Below are 22,213 nucleotides of genomic sequence, written 5' to 3'. Positions count from 1 at the left end.
GTTAGTCGAAAACTTTCATGGCATTTGCTTTTTCTTCCTAGGCCTGGTTGGTTATTCGCGAATCCCTTGACTTTTGCTGGTGAGATTGTTGTTGTTGTTGTTGTTTTGTCTTTTGTCAGATCAAAGAGATGGGTCTTGGCGAAAACCGAATCCCTGCTTACACAGAGTTGATGAATACTGTGAAAATCGCTCGAACGTGTAACACAGCTTCGAATTGATCACAAAACATGTAACAACTGGCTTTGCTCCGTATGTTCTTTCACGCGGTAGCTCGTATCTTCATCACATCGCCAACGTACAAGGTAGACTGAAAATTATTTGCAGCCCGGCTCCAAGTACAGGGTTTTATTTTTACCTTGGTGATCAACGAGCGTCACGCCTCTCATTTATTTATTTGATTTATTTACCGGATAGGTCAGTCGCTCAATGGTGAGCATTTTAGACCGCACTGAAAAGAGAAAAAGGGAAAAAATGCTAATGAAAGAGTACGAAAGTCAATTGAAATGGAACTTATACGTAGTAAGCGCAAAGGAATAAGTGTCAAAAAAATGCCTGAAATTTCGTTTTTAAATACAGTCAGTGAAGCAAACAATGTTGTCTCTTTTTGGACTTGATTCCATTGTGTAATTGTCCTTGGATAGAGCGAGTTTCAATCAAGTGTCGTAAAACCAACACCAAAGTAATTACTTTGGCCAATCAAAAAGGACGGAGACAATCCAGTAAACCAATCAAAACTCGAAGTAATTACACGTAGCCGACACAAAACGCGGGAAAATGTGCACGCGCGAGCCACGATTGGTTTTGGTTTCACTTCTGATTGGTTGAAAAAGTGGCAGGAACTTTGAACCAATCACTGAGTGAAGTAATGCAAAACCAAAGTAATTCGCTAATGACTTTCGACACTCAATTGAAAACCGCTCTGAAAGGAATACTTATAGTTGTTAAAACCTAGATCATTGGATAATGCAATTCTAGAGTTTTGATTGGCTTAGCCATCATGGTATATGAGCTATAACACCATGCTCTACAAATATCAGGAACTGAACGGATCAGTTTGGTTGTTTTTACAAAATAAGGTAGCAAAGATTTATCCATAATTTGTGGGCGTTTTTTTGGCACACTAATGACAACATTGTGACGTCAACGATATCTTCTCTATGAGCAAACTCAAACATAATGAACTGAAGAACTCGATTTATAGTTCTTCGTTTCAGTTTAATATTGCGTTGTAAACGGTGTACGTTAAACTTGGGATCGCCACCTTTACCTGACGCGCAATGGACTTTAATATGAATAAAGGAGGTAGTTTCTAAAGAAACTGTGGTGCTGCGTCGGTGGGGAAGTAGTACACGAACATTTTTGGTTTTATCAAGGGAGTTGATAATGTAAATTGACCACCTTACAGTGATAATTCACAATTATTCCATTAAGCCCGCGTTGGATACGAGATGGTAAATAGCCAACGAGGGGTGTAGCGCCAAGTTGGCTATTACCAATCTCGTATCCAACAAGGACGAATGGAATAATTGTTTTATTAAATTCTCAACCTTCGGTTTTGCTAAATTATATTTACGTGGAATGCCGAAGGCATACCACGTCTTAAAACCGGGCTGGTGTGAAATTTTATTTTTTTTGTTGGTAGTCACAAATGTGCATACCCCACGGATATTGAATTAAGCTCCGATCGGGTGAATTTACCGGGTTTCGACAAAACACTGACCCCCGGTCAACTGACCCCCTTACTAATACTGACCCCCGGTCAACTGACCCCCTTACTGACCCCCTATAAAATCAATGGGAAAATGAATACTGCTTACTTAAGCCTCAACATCCCTTTTTAAACAGCATTGTTCAACAATATTTAAGTCTAAGCGCCCATTTTAAAAAGGTTAGTTTTCGATTATTGTTGTGATGGCCGATTACTTCATGTAAGCTAACCTTTTTAAAATGGGTGCTTAGACTTAAATATTGCTGAACAATGCTGTTTAAAAAGGGTTTTTGAGGCTTAAGTAAGCAGTATTCATTTTCCCATTGATTTTATAGGGGGTCAGTAGGGGGGTCATTTACCTTTATACCCTTCAGTATATCCGAACGTCCCTGCCCCATTTAGAAACTATATACTTTCCATGCGCTGCTCGATCATGTGCGCGCGGTAGACCACTCGGCCACCGTGACACAATTCTGTTGCAAAGAGGAAAGCAATTATTTATTGTGGAATCTTTCCGCCGGCCATGATTGACACAGTATTAAAATATTCGATAAAGTGGACAGATGTTTTTTCTTTGAGAAAGACGAGCTTTTAAGGTAAGAAGAATTTACTGCGTTATTTCTAGATCTTGCTTCGTAGATATACTTGTGTGTTCCGCTGTGAACATTACGGTATTTTGCACACAGAACGAATACTTCATTAGGAGTATTTTGCATAGCACGAATACTCTAATATGTCTTGGGAACCGGTTTGTTCAGCCGTTTTGACGTAGAAAGAAAATAAGAAAATAGCTTTCAACGGCCAAACAAAATAAAAAATGAAATCAAGTTTCAAAAAAACGAATTACTGATGTCCGTAACGGGGACTTCGCAGCAGTCCCCCATCCAAGTACTAACCTCATTCGGAGGAGCTTAACTTCAGCTGACACCAGGGCTAACATCAACGATTGACATCTTTCGGACTTTATTAAAACTTGAAAGAAAAAAAGTAAACTAACAAAAACCCGGTGTCTTGCCGTCATTTTGTCACAGATGCATCCTTTGTTTCGTGAGCGGCGTCAGTATATTAAACACGCAAAGTAACTTGATCATAGGCGGCCGCTAAAATCGATGTCACTTTCGATTTTGTGATTTTACTTGTACGACCAAAAGTACGATAGAAAAATTGAACTCAGATTGAACGTACAAAAATCTCCCGAAATGTTTTTCGCTAATGGTAACTTGTATTATATTCGTGGCACAAAATTTATGATGTCTTCATCTCGCAAATTGTCTTATTCTCGATCGACACTTCCTAAAAGTTCCTTCTGCTCTCCTTAAAAAACTACATATCATTGTTTAGTTACTTTTGCGTCGATATTTGTTTTGCATACGTGTAAGGCAGGCTAACAAAATCTGTGCCTTGCTTAGTTCGCATTTTTGGGCATTAAAATAGAATTTTTGGTCGTATGTTCCTGACAGCAAGTTGCATCTTCTGACGTCTCCCATCCTGTTACTAACCCCGCCGGAAAGGGCTTGACTTCAATACGAATTGGTTTTGGAAAGCTGTCAGAAGATCAGAGTACACGGTTAAAGCTTGTGGTGAAAAAGAAGCTGTAAATGATCAACTTGTCAGTCTTGAAGCTAAATGTTTCTGGATTTGCTTTTATTTTCTTCAATCGTTCTGCGTTAAGTACTTTACTGAACCACATGTCTTCTCAGGGGGTATCCAGCAAAGATATCTACCATGACACTAATGATTTGCGATACCAAAACAATATCGTGTACCACAGTTGTTGGTTATTTGTCGATCAGACCGTATCTTCATCATCCTCCCTGGTAAACCACGGGCATTACCCTACCCTCTGTGCTAGAACAGTGTCAGTTGTTTTTCTTAAACAACCGAAACTGTTCTGTGCTTGCCCCTTACGGCACTGACAAAAGTAACGCACCTTAGTACATGGGTACTTGACCGTAGCCATTGGCCGAGAAACTAATCTTAGCCAAAAGGCCGAAAAGCGATCAGGACACGGGAAAACTTAGGTAAAAAAATAGTGGAGATATGGGATTTTTGGCTTTGGGGGGGGGGGGGGGGGGTGGGGAAACTGAGGAGATACGGGATATTTTTTAAAGTAGGGGCGCATGGCGTACGTGTGGTAGTGCAGTAACTAGACAGTGTTTTCTCGAGAAGCGATCACTAGGGTTTTTTGTTTTCGTGTTTGATAGTTTTTTGTTCAGCTCGAGTGTAGAATCATGACGAACTTTTGTAGTTTGTGAGAACTATTTACTACTTGTAGCTTCTGTTGAGTTTTGAATCGATAATAGAGAGAGTTTTGGCGATTTCAACCCAGACTGGACTACTGGATTTAAGTTTTTTCCTTGACGAGATTTCAAGTTATTGTGAAACGTTTGGTACCAAGTTACTCTAATACTGAAATCAAGATTATGGAATTGTAAAAGTAGAACTTTGGACTGGACTATAGAACGCGCAATTACGGAATTTTACACTTTTGAGCATTCTGAGAAATGGAGTTCACATGTTGTCTTCTTGTCTTCGCCACGGCAGATTTAAACAGTTTGCAAGAAACTAAACCAGGATTACGGAACCGGAATTCGAATACATGGCCTGGTTGTTCGAAAGCTGATTACGTTAATCCAGGATTTGCGTAAACTTTTGTTTCATGTTTTCAACTCCTTGGTGAAAGTTTCCTTTGCTTATTGACTTCTTCTAATGTAAAGTTTCACGGAATATCAGCCTTGAACAGCATTTGGGAGTAGAGAATAAAACTCGTTTGTTCATTTTTAACCTGAGATTAGCATTAATCGGCTTTTGAACAACTGGTCCAGGATGATAAGTTGTTGAACTGTGATCTGTAATAAGTTTTTCGGATGATTTAAGGCTGATCTTGTAATTTTTGGATGAACGTAGTTAAGGAAGGAAGTAAAACTGTAGGATTTAAATAAAGTCTCATTCCAAAAAATAAATAAATGAAAGATCCCGTATCCCGAGAACCCGCTAATAGGGCTTCCTTGTTTGCATTTGAAAATTTAGTAACATTAATAATGCGTTTTTACAACAGACAACTTCAAGTTATATTACAGATGTATCTTTCTGGTAATCTCTCGCCATTTTCCGAAGTTTACCTGTACTTGAAGTTCACTGTAAGTGGTCAATTTGTGTTAACTGTTTGCGCATTCCACGGATACGCCTTTGAAGGCGTCTTGTTAAGTTTAAGAAACGACCGGAAAGTGATGTGATTTCCAGGCGCCAAAAATTTTATGCTGAGCGACATTTGCCGCACTCATTTCCATAAAAGGTCAAACACAGGTATAATGGCTAATAGCCGAGATCCAGCGAACCAATGAGAAAGCTAGAAATGCATTATCCGAGGTTGAGAATTTAATAATAATTATTATTAAATTCTCAACCTCGGATAATGCATTTCGCGTGCTCTGACTGGTTCACTCAATCTCGGTTATCAGCTCATATACCTTAGTTTGCCCTTATATGGTAAATGATTGCGCTAAACTTTCCTAAGCTAAAATCTTTTTTCGCCGGAAAGCGAAATTTCTCTCTGAATAAAACCAAAAAAGAAAAAAAACGTTTTTTGTGGAAAGTGTGGATCAATTCCGACGTTTAGAAGTACGCCAAAAGTCATCTGAGAAATGTTTTTGTGACGAGCCTACGTCTGTCTGACCTCAAGGTATTACATTATCGCATCTTCATCAAGTTTTTTCGCTTGGATTTTCTCGCTGTTTTCGCTCTTATTTCGTACTCCCAAAGTTGGAGTTTAAGGAATTTAATAAAACTATTATTCCATTCGCGCTTGTTGGATATGAGACTGGTTATAGCCATCTCATATCCAACGCGCGCTCATGCAATAATTTTTAATTATCCCTATTAAGTCTCTGCTTACGAGCCAGAAGGCCCATCAGGCCGGCGCTTCTCTCCGGTTTCCGTAGCATGAAGTGACTAGGTGTATTTCTACTCCCCCTTCCCCTGGATGGGATGCTAGTCCATCGCAGTGTTACCCCCAGCATTTCGCCGGTCCGTGAGAGTAAAGTGTCTTGCCCAAGAACACAACACAATGTCTCCGGCCAGGAGCCGAATCCTGACCACTCGATCCGGAGTCGAGCGCACTAACCACGAGGCCCTGACGCGCAATGGACTTTAATATAAATAAAAGAGGTAGTTTCTAAAGAAACTGTGGTGCTGCGTCGGTGGGGATGTAGTACAGGAACATTTTATCAAGGGAGTTGACTTTAATCTCCGTTCAGACTGATATTGCACAAGGATGCAAGGTGAAACACAGACCACAAGTATCCCCAAGTCATCTTCGAAAATATGCACCTCTTTATTCATTTGCAGGGATAAATATCAATGTACCATTTCCTTCTTTACAATGTCAGTGTAGCAGAACAATTGAGCCAGAAGCACATGACATTGAAGCGTTTAACTCTGGTTCAGAGCTGGCGTTTTTGAGTTTAAAATTTTCCTTATTTGGACGAAACGTCGCTCGTGCATTTTCCCGCGAGTATCCCCTGATTTTCGAAAAATACAGCTTGTAATTTGCGGCAGATTTGCACCATTCAGAACAGAGAAGCATTGCGCAGCTACCGCCGACAACATAAACCAATTCGGCTAACTCAGTGTTGTACCCAATTCAAATCTTTTGGGAATAAAACGTTTTGTTCCAAGTATTACCATATCATTTACATGTGAATGCTACATTATCATGCAAATGCAATACACAAAGCATCTTAACCCCTAGAGATTTGAATTGGGTACAACAATGAGTTAGCCGAATTGGTCTATTGAGGAGCTCAGTTAGAATTCCCAGCTGCTGTCTGTTTTCTTCTCCAGTGTAACAAATTGTTATTGTTTTGTAATATACCCGAACACTTACGATGACTATTACGTATGGAAAGATGTAGGCTACGAATGCAAATGGGCACAGGGTAACTAGAGGGCGGAGCAAGGGTACTAAAATTAGTGCATCGTACGAAATCTAGAGCAGACATGTTCTCGTAGAATTGGATTTGAAAAGCCTTCTAAAATTGCTCAAGTTCAAGTTCAATTTATTGTACACTATTTACATTGTAAGTTCACAGATATAAATTAAAACAAGAGCAGATTCTCTTCAGTGGTTAATTAAATAGAACTAAAAACAGAGTTAATGCTATATTGAATGTGTGTGGTGACCAAAGTAGCAACTGCTTTCGAGTTGGCCACCACCTACGTTAGAATAACAAAACAAAAAACACAATGAGCCTAATTACCATGGAATATATCTATCTAATTTGTCGTAACCTGGTCAGAATCACTATGCACCAAAAAGGTCATTTTTATGAGTTTACGTTTCTTTTATGGTCCACTCTGCCAGATTATTTGGCTTCTGTCCGATGAATATGTAAAAAAAGAAGGTCATCTGATTTTGCTGCCGCAACTTTGTTGTCACAAGGCGCTTAATTTACTCAACAGGCCTCAAACACCTCTCTATACCCGCAGCGATCAAGCCACCACGTTGTGATGTGATGCATCAGGGATATGCTTGAATACCCTGGTCCCAGAGGTTTTTCTTGAGCCGCGAAAGAGCCCGGAAGACGCGAAGACGAGTCGCGAAGAGACGAGAAGAGTAAAACCTCTGGTTACCTTGGACTTAATCTCACTTTCATGCAGACGCCAGCTGTCAAGCGCGTCAAATTGATGATTACAAAAGGGACCAATGGCAACTTAACAATCACGCGTCCCCTCGGTATTACCAATCAAACGAACCAATCATATTAAATTGCGTGTTTGTAAAAATATCAACCAATCCGTGCCTGAGGGTCAGATCCTGACCCTGGCGTCTGCATGAAAGTGAGATTAAAGTCCAAGGTAACCAGAGATTTTTCTCTTCTCGCCGCTTCGCGGCTCAAGAAAAACCTCTGGGACCAGGGTAATGCTTGAAAGGCCCTCCCACCTCTGGAGTACCTCAGGATTCCATACTTGGACCACAGGTAACCCAGGCTCACTGTGTGCGTCACGTAGGTATTAAAATATAGAGAACATATGAGGCGAAGTTTAGGTCTGAAAATTTGCTAGAAAATGGTAATAAAAATCGATAAAACTTATCATGTGGTGAGCTGTTGTTGTCTTTAATACGTACACGAAGTTTCGGGGAAAATGGTCCCCGTTCACCTTCCTTCATAATATAGTGACAAGGTAGGAGACGGAAGCCAGCGTCGGGACTCCGATCGACCCAAAACAAGCCCGATTTGGAGTAACTGCAGAATACCCCGCCACTCGAAGTTGTACCCCTTAAAGTCCGGATACTTGACTACGCAGTTTGTGCACGCTAATTCTTTTTTTATGTTTTTAGAACGAGAAATAGACACACTACAGGGCTACGGGGCTACAGGGCTACAGGGCTACGGGACAACGGGGCTACGGAGCTACGGGGCTACGGGGCTACAGGGCTACGTGGCTACATGGCTACGTGGCTACGTGGCTACGGGGCTACGTGGCTACGTGGCTACGTGGCTACGGGGCTGGCTACGTGGCTACGTGGCTACGGGGCTACGTGGCTACGTGGCTACGTGGCTACGTGGCTACGTGGCTACGTGGCTACGTGGCTACGTGGCTTCGTGGCTACGTGGCTACGTGGCTACGTGGCTACGTGGCTACGGGGCTACGTGGCTACGTGGCTACGTTGCTACGAAAGCAAGGCTCCTAACACACGGTCGCAAAAAAGAACATTATTCATCGTATTTAGCGGAATTCAGATGGAGATATATCCACAATAGAGAAGATTTGTGGAAAGCGTTTTTAAAAGACATTATGAAAATTTACAAATTTGAATAATTAGACAATGCGAGTAATCAAATAACGAAGTTACAGTATCGAACTAACATTCAAGGCGCTCAGATTTCAATTGCATTAATTGCGCGTATGGTAGGTTATACGAAACAGTTTTGATTATGCCTCATGTAGTAGTGAGTTTTGTTTATTTGAATATTTTCAAACTGCTCATGTCTTACTCATGAAGGTACATTCATGTGTTAGCGAGTTTGTTTCGGCACATGAATTAGGGAGTTAGTTTCGGTTCATATATTACTGAACGAGTTACATTCATAGATATGTGTTAGCGAGTATGTTTCGGCACAGGAACTAAAGTGTCTGCAAGTTTGATTCGGCACATTGATTAAAGAACGAGTTAGATTCATGTGTAGCGTGCTTGTTTCAGCTCATGGATTATTGTTTCGGCTCATTGATTAAAGAACGAGTTAGATTCGTGTGTAGCGTGTGTAGCGTTCTCGGGAGCAACTTCAGAATACCTGGCCACTCACGCCCTCCTTAAATCTACGAATACTGCTACCGTGGCCTGCAGTCTGAAGGCGGCTAGGAAGTCAATATGTATTTATTAAGTGTTGAAGTGAAGTGCTACCGTAGTCCGCAGTCCCGCAGTCGATGAACAATGAACTAAGTGTTGAAATGGAGTGGTATCGTGGTCCGCAGTCCCGTAGTCGATGATAAGTGTAGTTAACCGAACCGCAAAATGAAAGCTAAAATTTTACGAGAGTTCTTAGGCCTAATCACTTCAACGAGCGCTTAGGCTTAATCAGTAAACGAGTGCTTTATTCTTCACATGATCTCGTGAAAAGTGTAGTTGACCGAACCACAAAATGAAAGCTAAAATTTTACGAGAGTTCTTAGGCCTAACCACTGCAACGAGCGCTTAGGCTTAATCAGTAAACGAGTGCTTTATTCTTCACATGATCGCGTGAAAAGTGTAGTTAACCGAACCGCAAAATGAAAGCTAAAATTTTACGAGAGTTCTTAGGCCTAATCACTGCAACGAGCGCTTAGGCTTAATCAGTAAACGAGTGCTTTATTCTTCACATGATCTCATGAAAAGTGTAGTTAACCGAACCGCAAAATGAAAGCTAAAATTTTACGAGAGTTCTTAGGCCTAATCACTGCAACGAGCGCTTATAGGCTTAATCAGTAAACGAGTGCTTTATTCTTCACATGATCTCGTGAAAAGTGTAGTTGACCGAACCACAAAATGAAAGCTAAAATTTTACGAGAGTTCTTAGGCCTAATAACTGCAACGAGCGCTTAGGCTTAATCAGTAAACGAGTGCTTTATTCTTCACATGATCTCGTGAAAAGTGTAGTTGACCGAACCACAAAATGAAAGCTAAAATTTTACAAGAGTTCTTAGGCCTAACCACTGCAACGAGCGCTTAGGCTTAATCAGTAAACGAGTGCTTTATTCTTCACATGATCTCGTGAAAAGTGTAGTTGACCGAACCACAAAATGAAAGCTAAAATTTTACGCGAATGCTTAGGCCTAATCAGTAAACTAGTGCTTATTCATTTTGGCGACTACGGGACTGCGGTAGCAAGGACCAACAAGGTCAACACCAACGCGTTCGATGCAAGCGGCATATTTCGTGATGTTTATATAAAAATATTATGTGTATTATGTCGACCACGTAGCCACGTAGCCACGTAGCCACGTAGCCACGTAGCCCCGTAGCCACGTAGCCCCGTAGCCCCGTAGCCCCATAGCCACGTAGCCCCGTAGCCCCGTAGCCTCGTAGCCCCGTGGCCCCATAGCCTCTCGTTCTAAAAACATAAAAAAGATGGAGCGTGCACAAACTGCGTAGCCAGGTATCCGGATTTTAAGGGGTACAACTTCGAGTGGCGGGGTATTCTGCAGTTAAGCCCACGATTTTTTCCGCGAAAATCAAATCCAGTCGCTAAATAAACACGCCAGGTTCGTGGAATAGGAATTTCTCTAAACCATGAATCCACTGAAGCATCTCCAGGTAGCAACGCGGAGCCACCAGACTCCGTAAAACTTGTAAGTTATCCTGCTAAAATGGCGGCCAGAAAGCGTGGTACTCACGAAGTGCCCAATTCAAAATGTCACTGAACTCTGGACGCCTGGTGACGAGTATAATAAGTCTCCCTCGAGGGAGGGGACTCCCAAATTGCTAAGCGAGTTTTGTTTGGGACTCCCCACCCTCCAAAACTTATTATACTCGTCACCAGGCGTCCAGAGTTCAGTGCCATTTCGTGAGTACCACGCTTTCTGGCCGCCATTTTAGCAGGTTAACTTACAAGTTTTACGGAGTCTGGTGGCTCCGCGTTGCTACCTGGAGATGCTTTAGTGGATTCATGGTTTAGAGAAATTCCTATTCCACGAACCTGGCGTGTTTATTTAGCGACTGGATTTGATTTTCGCGGAAAAAATCGTGCTTGTTTTGGGTCGATCGGAGTCGCGACGCTGGCTTCCGTCTCCTACCTTGTCACTATATTATGAAGGAAGGTGAACGGGGACCATTTTCCCCGAAACTTCGTGTACATATTAAAGACAACAACAGCTCACCACATGGTAAGTTTTATCGATTTTTATTACCATTTTCTAGCAAAGTTTCAGACCTAAACTTCGCCTCATATGTTCTCTATATTTTAATACCTACGTGACGCACACAGTGAGCCTGGGTTACCTGTGCTTGGACCAGCCCTCTTCCTTTTATACGTCAATGACCTTCCCGAAGTCGTCAGTTCTAGCAGTCGAGTTTTGATGTTCGCTGATGACACAAAAATATTTAGAGAGATAAAAACTTTGGATGATGCCTTCTCTCTCCAGAAAGACCTTGGGGAGTTTGCAACTTGGTCTTATTCATCCGGTCTCCTCGTTAACGAAGCTAAATGTAAGGCGCAACGCATAACAAGAATAAAAAAACCGATCTTATCTTCTTACAAACTCCGCACCGCACTTGAATTATATGCTGCAGAAAAAGATGCTGGCGTATGGATTAGTAAGGATCTGACATGGTCCAAACAAGTAAATGAACAATCTTCACGTGCTAATAAACTACTTGGCTACTTACAGAGGAACACGAGGTTCATATTTAGAACCGAAGTACGACGTACGCTATACCAAGCTCTAGTTAGGCCACGTTTGGGATACGCCACCCAAATTTGGGCCCCGCAGTCCATCGAGGCCATCGTTAAGCTTGAGCGTATCCAAAGACGCGCCACTAAGTTTATCTTAAAACTGCCTTATTCTTCTAATATAAGTTATACGTCTCGTTTAGAAACTCTGAACTTAATACCTATTTGTTACTGGCATGAACTTTTAGATCTCACCTATTTTTTCAAATTGACACACGGTCTTTTTAACGTGAATGTCTCTGTTCTACCTGAAGTTCGCAAATACGGTAGACGTACTAGATCCTCAACCAGCAACGTTAATAACGACATAATTAAGAAATGTAAAACTTCTACTTACCAAAAGTCCTTTCTTATTAGAACTAGTAGAATTTGGAATTGTTTAGCGGACGAACTAGATTTGAGCTCATCGACCTTAGCTTCCTTTAAATCGGTTATTTTTAATTATTTAAGTCCGCGTTAGCTGTTTCCTGTGATGACCCACGTTCGTTCAAGTCTATCTGTTTAAAATGCAATAGTGCTCGTCCCTTGTTCCGTCCAATAACTTGTTGTATGTAGTTGTAGTTTTTCTGTATTGCTGTATTTTTTAACATTCCTTGTTATTATTCAGTTCTTATTAGTATCCGGGCCCGCTGTAATTGACCACAGCTGTAGCGGTGTCCCTGCCAATGTTCTTCTGTATACGTAGTAATTGTTTTGCTTGTTTATTTGGCGAAGCTAATAAAATAAAATAAAAGAAAATAAAAATAAAAATAAATAAATAAATAAAGTTCAGAAGCTGACCCTAGAACAAAACTGTGACTTTCACATTGTGGCACAATGAGGTTCTAGTGTGATATTTCAAACACTCAGTATTGTTGAGAGGACAGCCAGTGCTACAAATCACTTGAGTTTATTTCGGTTATATATAGCCGTTAACACAGTTTGAGTCAATTGCTGATACTGCCGTTGCTACGAAGAACGCATCTGGCCATCTCATGCACAGCATTTCCAAACTCCTCTATAATCACTCCAGGATCTGACAGAACACAGGCATCGCCTTGAACTCCAACAAAAACTTGGCCGTCAAATGAGCAAATGGATATTGTCACTGCAATATTACCAAAGTTCGGAGGCCAAAATGTAACAGATTTCATACGGATGCCTTTGACAGAGACCTCGTGTTGTGGGCCAGGTACATTCGAAAGGATACAACTTGCCTTATTCATACAAAATGAATTGACCTTAGTACTCAAAAATTCGGGGAAAAGGTAGTGTGAGGTCAAAAGAACGACATATGAGGCCCATGGATCACCAGAAAATTTCACTTTATCCATGCGAGCTTTTGCCTCATACAATTGCTTTTCAGCGCCTTCAGTAGCCACTGGTAGTTTGGGGAAAACAAAGGAAAACTTATTTTCAAAGGAAAGTTCCTCAAGTGAAGCTGGTGTTAGGCGAATGTCCGCAGCGACACTTGCAGTGAAGTCAGCTGGATGCTTATCACCTTTTTTCTGGAAGTACCTTCTTAGAGCCAGAGAAATGCAAGACGTTAACACATCATTCACAGTTGTACCGGTAACTGTCTTGATCTCTTTTATCAATTTAAGTTCAACTGCTTTATGCCACGCAACCTTTTTTACTCCACATAGTTGTGGACCGTGTAAAATGGATTGATCAGCAGATGCGAGTATTAACTTAAATAAGTACATTGGTGCCAACAGCAGTCCTTTTGCCAAGAGAAGTGTTCTTTCTGTGGTTGAGAACTTTTGAGGTGTTGCTAAGAACCCTTTTTGATCTGGGAAATTATAAGCGATGTACTTTGAAACAGAAATTCCATCAGCTACATAATGCTTAATTCTAAACACTACTGCAATATCATTGTCACCAAAGCACGTCGGAACACAGCAGTAATACCAAGGAGATCTTCCTGCAGAGAAAGGTTCATTATTCAACTTAGATACGATCGCTTCTAATTCATCTTTTGAACGGGGTACCTCCCCTTCCCATTTAAATACGTGATTTTCAATCTTGAAGGATTGGTCTTCTTGGAAAAAGTACTGGAACCTGCCAGGTCGTACATACCAACGAACTCTGGGATAAACTAATTCTCCATCGGCTTTCTTTGCATTGACCAGACGTTCTAAAATGGCTTGACGGAAGTTGTTAATTGCTTCGTCAAGGCAGCCTTTGTTTTCAAAGCAGTGCAACACGTTGATAATAACATGGTTCTCATCGGTGCATGGCACACCTAGTGCATCAATGCCAGTCAAGGCTATTTGACCAGAAGTCATCTTCACTAACACACGCTCAGTCACCCTTAAGATGTTGAAAACTGCTATGAACGGAAGCATGGGAATTAAGGCAACAAGAAAGAGTGCATAGCACAACAGGCACAGTGCAATATGCCAAACCGTTGCAAACCACGTGGAGATTTCTCTCAAGGGGCTCTCCACTCGATCGGTTGGATCACTGTTTTCTTCCATTGCTGTGCTTCACATCAGATAAAATGACGTGACAAAGCTAGGATCAAAGTACTTCAGTTGAATCTCAAAGGCGTCGTTTGTCATATCCTAGGATCTGATTGGTCGATCTGTTGTCCCAATTAGTCATTGTTAATAAACTTTATTTACTACAAACAGACAGGAAACAGGAAATTTATTTTCAAAATATGACAAGACCGAGCCACAACTCGGACCGTTTGTGTTTATATTTCAGTTCAGCCAAATTGATAGTTGTTATCGATCGAGAAGCGTGCCAAACACTGTCAACCAATTCTAACCCATCGTTGTCCATTGGACACAACCAATTTGTGTCGACGTCAAACAAATACTAGCAATTCACATGCCACTGTTAAATGGCTGAGTATCCTCGGAGAATCTCGGGTAGAAATTCATCTAATCCTAAGAAAACATAATGTTTTACAAATGAAAAAAAACCCGCCTTCTTTGTGTACACAACTTAGATGTGATAGCGTTTCGGTCTTGTTTGACTTATGACTTACTGTATGACAGAACGAGCTACAACTCAGACCGTCAGTGGTTTTACTTTTGGCCAAATATTATGGTTGTTCTCAATCGAGAGAACACAACATCTTATGGCGACATCAAACAAATAAGCGCAGTTGTTCACATGTACCTGTTAGTGGTTGGGTACTCTATAATCTTGACAGAAATTCATCCCCGGCCCCGGCATCCTGAGAGACTAAGTAATCCTTTGCAAATAGTAAAAAAGGGCCTTCTTAATAAAAAAAAATTATTGTCAACAGATGATAGCATTTCAGTCTTGTTTAACTTCTGATTTTCCGTATGACAGAACAAGCCACAACACAGACCGTTCGTGGTTTAATTTTCGGCCAAATTGATGGTTGTTATCCATCGAGAAACGCGCCAAATGCTGTTAGCAAAGGTAACCCACCTTTGTCCTTTGCACAACTACAAACAATGCACATGTAACTGTTAGCTGGCCCTGGTATTCTAGAATCTTGACAGAAATTCATCTTTCACTCTAAGACAATGGAGTATTTTGCAAATAGTAAGCAAGCGCCTTTTTTGCTGAAAAAATATTTACGTGACAACTTAGATACGATAGCATTTCAGTCTTGTTTAACTTAGCAAACCACAAGAACTTGCGAAACACTGGTGAAATTAAAGTTTGCTGGAGGCTGAAAAGAGTGAACTTTAATACATAGATTACCTCTAAAAACATGAACCCAAAACTTAGAATTCGACGACTTATTCGATAATATTGACACTACATTAACACAAGAAGAGGCCACAACCTGCAAGGACAAATTAACGCTCGAGGAATGCCTCAATGTCAATCCCAATGCCTCAATGAATGCCTCAATCTCAATGTCCCAGACTCGAACACCTTTACCTCAAGGTAATATCACTTTTGCGCTCCAAAATGGCATTCTTTCTTTGTCAAGCTATTAAAGCTTACTGTAGGTTGATCGCGATTGCTTTTGACTTACCAAAGCTTTTTAGAATGTGCGGATCTGAGATCAATGTGACACCAAAGTGTATCATTGATTCCGTATAGTGGCTTGATATATTTGAATTGGAGGCCAAAGATCCTCAAATGCATCTTCATATTCTCCAACCAGATAGCCTCCGAAGAGGCCAAAATGTTTCCTTCATGGGCTTTTCGTTTCGATCCAAAGGGTCTTAACAAAGGCAGACAAGTAACGAATTTTAAGGAAATTTAACGAGACATATTTCGATCGTTCATCATCATCATAAATTCAAATCACAAGTGTATCTCACTTCACAACTGATGATGATGGTTGAGTGTCTTTTTGAGAGTGGTTGTTCATTTTTAGAAATTAGTCAGCTTTTCGTTTTCCCCTTCATCTACATCTACATCTACATCTACATGTCAGCACTTGGCAAAGTCCTTTTGACTTATGGCTGTTTCTGCTTAGGTGACCTCATACAACACAAGCCTTTTTAGAGACATTACGCCAAGCCGGCCACTTCTGCTGGAAAGAACCCACTCACAGAGGACAACGCCGGGAACTTCATCCCCTACTCGTCTCGAATAGTGTGTGGGTTCTTTAACGTCCCACAGAGAGATCATAAACATGGAAGATATTTGTGAGACGGCGACTACGGTCTATAGTCTTTATCCGAGACGACTTGAAAGTCTTGCGGGTGTAATTGCAAAGGCAGCACTTTCACCTCAGTTATTTAAGACCCTGAATGTTGGTCCGGCCACTGATAATGTACCGTGCTGGATCAATTTGTATAGATAAGGATGTGGTAACTGAGGCTAATAGGAATATATTTTATTTCATATGGTAAGGGAAAGACAAAGTAAAACGAGGTTCCCTAGTTGGGGACATAAAAGATGGCTTAAGGCCCCGCATTTAGAATCGATAACTAAGACTCATAGAATGTGAAAGATGCTGTCCCTGTAGGGCTTCGCACGCGTGTGGTCTATAAATTTTCGTGTGCAAGTTGTAATGCTTGTTATGTTGGTGAAACCAGCCGACACTTCTCCACACGAGTGCGCGAGCATTTACTTTCAGACAGATCTTCGAACGTTTTAAACATCTGCAGAGTTCAGAGTTTTGTAAGGCATCCTGCACACAGGATTGCTTCGAGATCCTGGACTCTGCAGCCACTAAGTACCAAGTGAAGCTTAAGGAATCCATGTATATAAAATGGGAGAAGCCCGATCTCAACCAGCAGGTGAAACACATTAACCTGACTCTCTCCCTGTAAGGAACTAAGCGTCACTCATTTAAATTTTTGTTTTGTTCTGTTTTGATTTAATACGCAATATTGACAACGCAATGTAACGAAGTTTGTAAGATCGCGCGCGCTTTAAATTCAACGGCGATTTCAAAATATGTAACACTGAAGATGACGGATGTACCGTCGAAACATGTCTGGAAAATTAAAGAAAGTTGTTATGTTTATACGACTCATAGAATAATTATGATAGCGCTGTAATTGGCAAGCTCACTCTATCAAATGGGGTAAGAGTGGCTTTGAAGATAATTAAGACTCATAGAATAATTATGATAGCGCTATAATTGGCAAGCTCACTCTATCAAATGGGGTAAGAGTGGCTTTGAAGATGTAGAACATTGAAACGTGCATTTTTATCTCTCTTGATATTCTAACGCATTTTGATGTGTGTGTGTTTGTGCGTGCGTGTTGTGTGCGTGTGCATCAAGTAGGGGGAACCTTTGGGAGGCATGCACTTGTTAGCGTAATTTGCATTTTCTTTGTATTTGCTGTAATATTTTCTTTCTGTAATTGCTGTAATTCCAATATGGAAATGTTAAAAAAATAATAATACAAAAAAAAAAAAACAACAACAACTCACGACCTCCCGCATGGCAGCCCGATGCTCAACCAACTGAGCTACCGGTGCGCGGTCCTTTTTAGGGCCTTTAAAAGGTTAAAAATTATAGACATGTCCTGTCGTTGCTCCGTCAGTTTTCCATGGTAGAACTGTCTTCCTCGTGCTACAAAGCCATCGAATGATTGACCAAAACTCAACCAACTTACGCGCCCGGCCTAGCTTATTAGTGTCTCGTGCTTTCTAAGGAGTAGAAAAATAAACTAGATATAGCCAGGAATTAGAATGGGTTCGTTTTTTGCAATCGATTGTATCCTGTAGGTTGATTGCTGATGTAACCGTAGGCCTAATTAGGACTAAAGAAAAGTTTGTAGGTCTAAGGTTAGCTTTTATGAATGTTTGGGATACTTTCTGTATAGATATTCTAAATGTTAATGTGAAGGTGGCTTGACACGAAGTACTATGTACAAGGCGTCACGAAGTGTGTTTGAATTCAACCTCAGTCTCTCTCTCTCTCTCTCTCTCTGCTAGGGTAGTTTGGGTGGATGGAATCTAATGCCAACCTCATCGGTTGGATGATGTTGGATCCGTTTGGCCAGGCCTGTATTGGTTAATGAAAAGATATTGGAAATACTCACATACAGAGACACCAATTTAATTCGAAATTTAAAAAAACTTGGCCCGATTTTATGATGACTTTAAAAAAAACTAATACCTCCATGGAATAAGGATTCTCGGATTTGAGCTACCGTAGTTATTCGGTTATAAGGCGCACTCGGTTATAACACGCACCACAAACTTAGCAATTTAATCAAGCTAAGTTCCCAAACTGAAAATTACGCGAAAATACTCGGTTATAAGACGCACCAAAAAAATTGAGAGTTATCAAAAGGATGTGATGAATTTGAGAACAATTATCCTTACACAATTGGCATGCGAACTCTTTTTGTTAACGTAAACAGAGTGAAAAAGGCATGCATTTAATGATATATGTAAAAACAAAAGCTAAAAGTTCACACCTGAAATGATAAACATACAACGCATACACGTTCATTTGAACTTTCCGACTTAATAAATAGTCAGAGTTCAGACTTCAAGCGAACAGCGTAAAAACTCCCACGGAAAGTCATTCAAAGGTGTTCGACAGCTGAATGTCAACACGCCACCAAGGATGCAAGTTTCAGTGCACAAGAAAGCCTGGATGAACGAAGAAGGTATGTTTTATCTCCGCACTGTTTATTCAGAGAAGAAGCTTTTCATGCGAGCGACAAACACGATTCTTGGAATATTCGGAACAAGGTTCGAACAATTGTATTGTTGTCACGGGTATCACGTTACTGAGCACGTGCTCTTAAGGACGTATGCAAATTTCCGTGTGTTTGCTTGTCTCTTGAAGTCGTTTAGTGTTCTAAACGTCTCTAAAAGCACTATTCTTTTTTAATAGACAACTAGTGTCCTTTTCTTGTGTTGTTTAAACTGCAAGTTCTTCTCAAATTGTGATCTTAAGATTTTGTTGCGCGAAAATACTTGGGTATAAGACGCACCCCAATTTTAGCACTAACTTGCCACCCAAAGACAGATTTTTCTTGAAAAAACCGGCGTTGCTAAAACGAGGATAAGGGTAAGACCAAGGGTCACAGTAAGGGTAAGGATACGAATACAAAAAGTATCCTAAACATGCATAAAAGCTAACCTTAGGCCTAAACAAAAGTTAAAGGTTAGCTTTTATGCATTTTTAGGATACTTTCTGTATTCGTATCCTTACCCTTACTGTTACCCTTAGGCCTAAACAAAAGTTAAAGGTTAGCTTTTATGCATTTTTAGGATACTTTCTGTATTCGTATCCTTACCCTTACTGTGACCCTTGGTCTTACCCTTACCCTCGTTTTAGCAACGCCGTGAAAAAACCGTGCGCCTTATAACCGAATAATTACGGTATACATGTACGCTCGGGCGTACGTGCGTATATGGACGCTACGCCCCTGGAGTCTTTGCATGCTGTTCATGTATTTTGACTGTTATCTTGTTGTTCTTCGCAGAATTTCTGGATATTTATTCCCCTTTCTCTTGATCTTTGTAACGTGTTCAATGTCTGTCGCTAACACTGTCATCAGTAAGGAGAACACATCTTGTCATCTCACTCAAAGCGTTTCGAAACTCTTCTACAATTAATTCAGGATCTGGTAGGACCGAGACATCACCTTGAACTCCAAATATTACTTTCCCTGCATAAGTAAAAATCGAAAGTCCCACTCCAATGTTATCTCTTTGCGGAGGCCAAAATGTGATCAATTTGACGCGACTACCTCTCACAGTAAGCAGGTCGTTTGGACCAGGCACGTTTGAAAGAATGCAACTTGTTTTTTTGCCCAGAAATGCATTTAATTTAGAAGTCAAAAACTCTGGAGACAGTTCTTGTGAAAGGTAAATGATGGCAGCCAAAGCAAGCGGCTCACCGGACACTTTCGCTTTCTTCGTGCGCACTCCTGTTTCATGCAACTGCTTTAGAACGCCATCATAGGACACAGCTAGTTTCAGAAAAATGAATGAGAATTTATTTTCAAAGGCAAGCTCCTTTAATGAAGATTGTGTGCGAACATCCACTGGAACAGCTGCAGTGAAGTCATCAGGATTCTCCACGCCTATTCTCTGAAAGTACCTCCTTAATGCCAAAGAAACGCAGGACATCAAAACATCATTGACAGTTAAACCAGTAGCTGATTTGATATCCTTTATTAATTGAAGCTCAATTGCTTCATACCAGGCAACCCTTTTCTCTCCACTAAGATTTGGTCCATGTAATTTAGAATGGTCAGCAAATGTGAACAATTGCTTAAGAAAGTACCTAGGTGCACTAAGAGCAGCTTTTGCAATGAGGAATGATCTTCCTTTGTTTAAGAACTTCAGAGGCTCTGTTTGAGGGCTTATTCTATCTGGTAAGTTGTAGATGAGGAATTTTACTAAAGAAATTCCATCAGCAATAGAATGCTCTACTCTAAACACAACTGCAAAATCGTTGTCACCAAAGTTCGTTGGAATGCAACAGCAATACCATGGAGATCTCCCTTTTGGAAATGGTTCACCACTCAGCTTAGAAGCAATCGCTACTAACTCATCTTTTGAATTTGGTACCTCTCCATCCCATTTGAACACATGATTTTCAGCTTTAAAGGATTGGTCTTCTTGGAAAAAATACTGAAACCAACCAGACCGAATATAGCAACGAACTCTAGGATAGAGCAGTTCTCCGTTTGCTTTCTTTGCGTCAATTAAGCGTTCCAAAATAGCTTGGCGGAATGCATTCAATCCTTCTTCAAAGCTACCCTCATTTTCTAAGCAAAGTAATGCGTTGATAGTGGGTCGGTTATCTTCATTAAGAGATGCTAACATAGAGTCCATACCGGTCAAGTGAAATCCTCGGGAGGTCATCTTTACTACACCTCGCTCAGCCGCCTTAAGGATGTAAAATACTGCCGTAAATGGAAGCAGAGGAGTTAAAAGAAGGAGGAGGAGTGCATAGCATAGCAGACATTGCGTAAAGAACCAAACACAAGACAGCAGCGAAGAGATCCTTCCAAGACGTGTTCTCACGCGAACAGTTGTATGCAATACCTGAGTGGTCTGAGCGTGGTCGTCGCCCTCGACAAAGATCTTTGTGTGACGTCGTTCCCTTGGCTCCATATTTGATGAAACAGCATTACTGTTCCTCTCACAGTGCTTTAATTCGACGGCCGTACTATCCTGCATACTTCGCTATCCGTTTGGAGTATTGTAAGAGCGTAAATGCATTTCACGAACGGTAAAAAAAAGATCATTCAAATGTAAATAGGTAGTTTAAGATATTTCCATATTCAGGTGCGCTTGAGTGGAAAGTGCGGTTGAGTATGAGAGAAAGTAGGAAGAGATGATTTTGATTGGTCAATCTCTGTCCAGTGTGTTTTGAAAGTTACCAAACCATAACTGCTGAGTAATTTAACAAAAACAAATGTCTTATCAAAGGTTGTTGTAATTGCATTTATTGAAACGTTTTCATTTTGCGGTTAAAGCGTTCCCTCTCTAACTTGTGTTGGAACGTTTCAAAGTCTCTCTGCGTTTATAGGAAGTCGGCGATACCCTGGCTTGAATGCCCAACGTTGCTGCTGTGACTTTGCTTACGACGGGACATAATTCGTGCAAAGCGGTGGTCGTTTTTTTGCTCACCAACTTAAATCCTTCTTGGCACGGGGATTTAATTTAATTCATGCAAGACCATCTAACAGTGTTACCGCGAAAAATATTCAGCTTCTCTTCTATTCAAGAACACGCATTATTAGGGGTATTCAACGTATATTAAACTTTCGTCTCGCAATGCCCTTCTCGCTTCGAAAGATGGCGCCGCCATTATAATGGCATTCGGCCAAGTGCAACAGGTTGTTTACTGGGATAAATGTTTTTCTGTTTTATGTTGTATTGTATTTATTATATATTTTAGTTATTCATCGGTCATTTATCCTCGGAGATATTAGCATGTCTCGTTGCCATCTCAGAACGGATATGAGTTTAATTAAAATGTAAAGTTTATTGCGATGTATTATTGTATTCCCTCGCCTTCAACAGACGTGTAAAGAACTATTCTACTATAGAAACATTGTTTTTTTATGCTACATTATTCGATTGTGATTAGTAATTGCCAAGGGATAATAAGCGTTGCATCAATTCTACCCCGATTTAAGTCTCAAATAACATAAAGCGGCTCCCATAGATCTTGAGAACAACAATAAACCAACTTCAAAGATGATATGGTAAATTG

At 40.7% G+C, this 22,213-nt stretch overlaps 3 protein-coding genes across 3 annotated transcripts in view; 1 reads left to right on the top strand and 2 right to left on the bottom strand.

The window, feature by feature from the left end:
* LOC137980118 (conserved oligomeric Golgi complex subunit 2-like) overlaps nucleotides 1-585 on the top strand; it is a 39,047-nt gene extending 38,462 nt beyond the window's left edge. The window contains exon 17 of the mRNA XM_068827478.1: nucleotides 120-585. Within this exon, the coding sequence (XP_068683579.1) occupies nucleotides 120-218 (99 nt within the window). The 3' untranslated portion in view covers nucleotides 219-585. The remainder of the gene's footprint in view (nucleotides 1-119) is intronic.
* Nucleotides 586-12,563: 11,978 nt separating this feature from the next.
* LOC137980713 (putative diacyglycerol O-acyltransferase Rv1760) lies at nucleotides 12,564-14,096 on the bottom strand. The gene has a single exon (XM_068828144.1). The coding sequence runs from the start codon at nucleotides 14,094-14,096 to the stop codon at nucleotides 12,564-12,566; it is 1,533 nt and encodes a 510-aa protein (XP_068684245.1).
* Nucleotides 14,097-18,063: 3,967 nt separating this feature from the next.
* Nucleotides 18,064-22,213, bottom strand: part of LOC137978832 (putative diacyglycerol O-acyltransferase MT1468) — a 4,245-nt gene continuing 95 nt past the window's right edge. Inside the window, exon 1 of the mRNA XM_068825927.1 lies at nucleotides 18,064-22,213. This exon is cut by the window's right edge and continues 95 nt beyond it. Coding sequence (XP_068682028.1) covers nucleotides 19,510-21,171 — 1,662 coding nt within the window. The 5' untranslated portion in view covers nucleotides 21,172-22,213 and the 3' untranslated portion in view covers nucleotides 18,064-19,509.

The sequence above is a fragment of the Montipora foliosa genome, chromosome 12 (assembly GCF_036669935.1).
Source record: "Montipora foliosa isolate CH-2021 chromosome 12, ASM3666993v2, whole genome shotgun sequence".
NCBI classification, from domain to species: domain Eukaryota; kingdom Metazoa; phylum Cnidaria; class Anthozoa; order Scleractinia; family Acroporidae; genus Montipora; species Montipora foliosa.
Note: the sequence above shows the minus strand (reverse complement) of the source record. Positions and strands in the feature narration are given on the sequence as shown.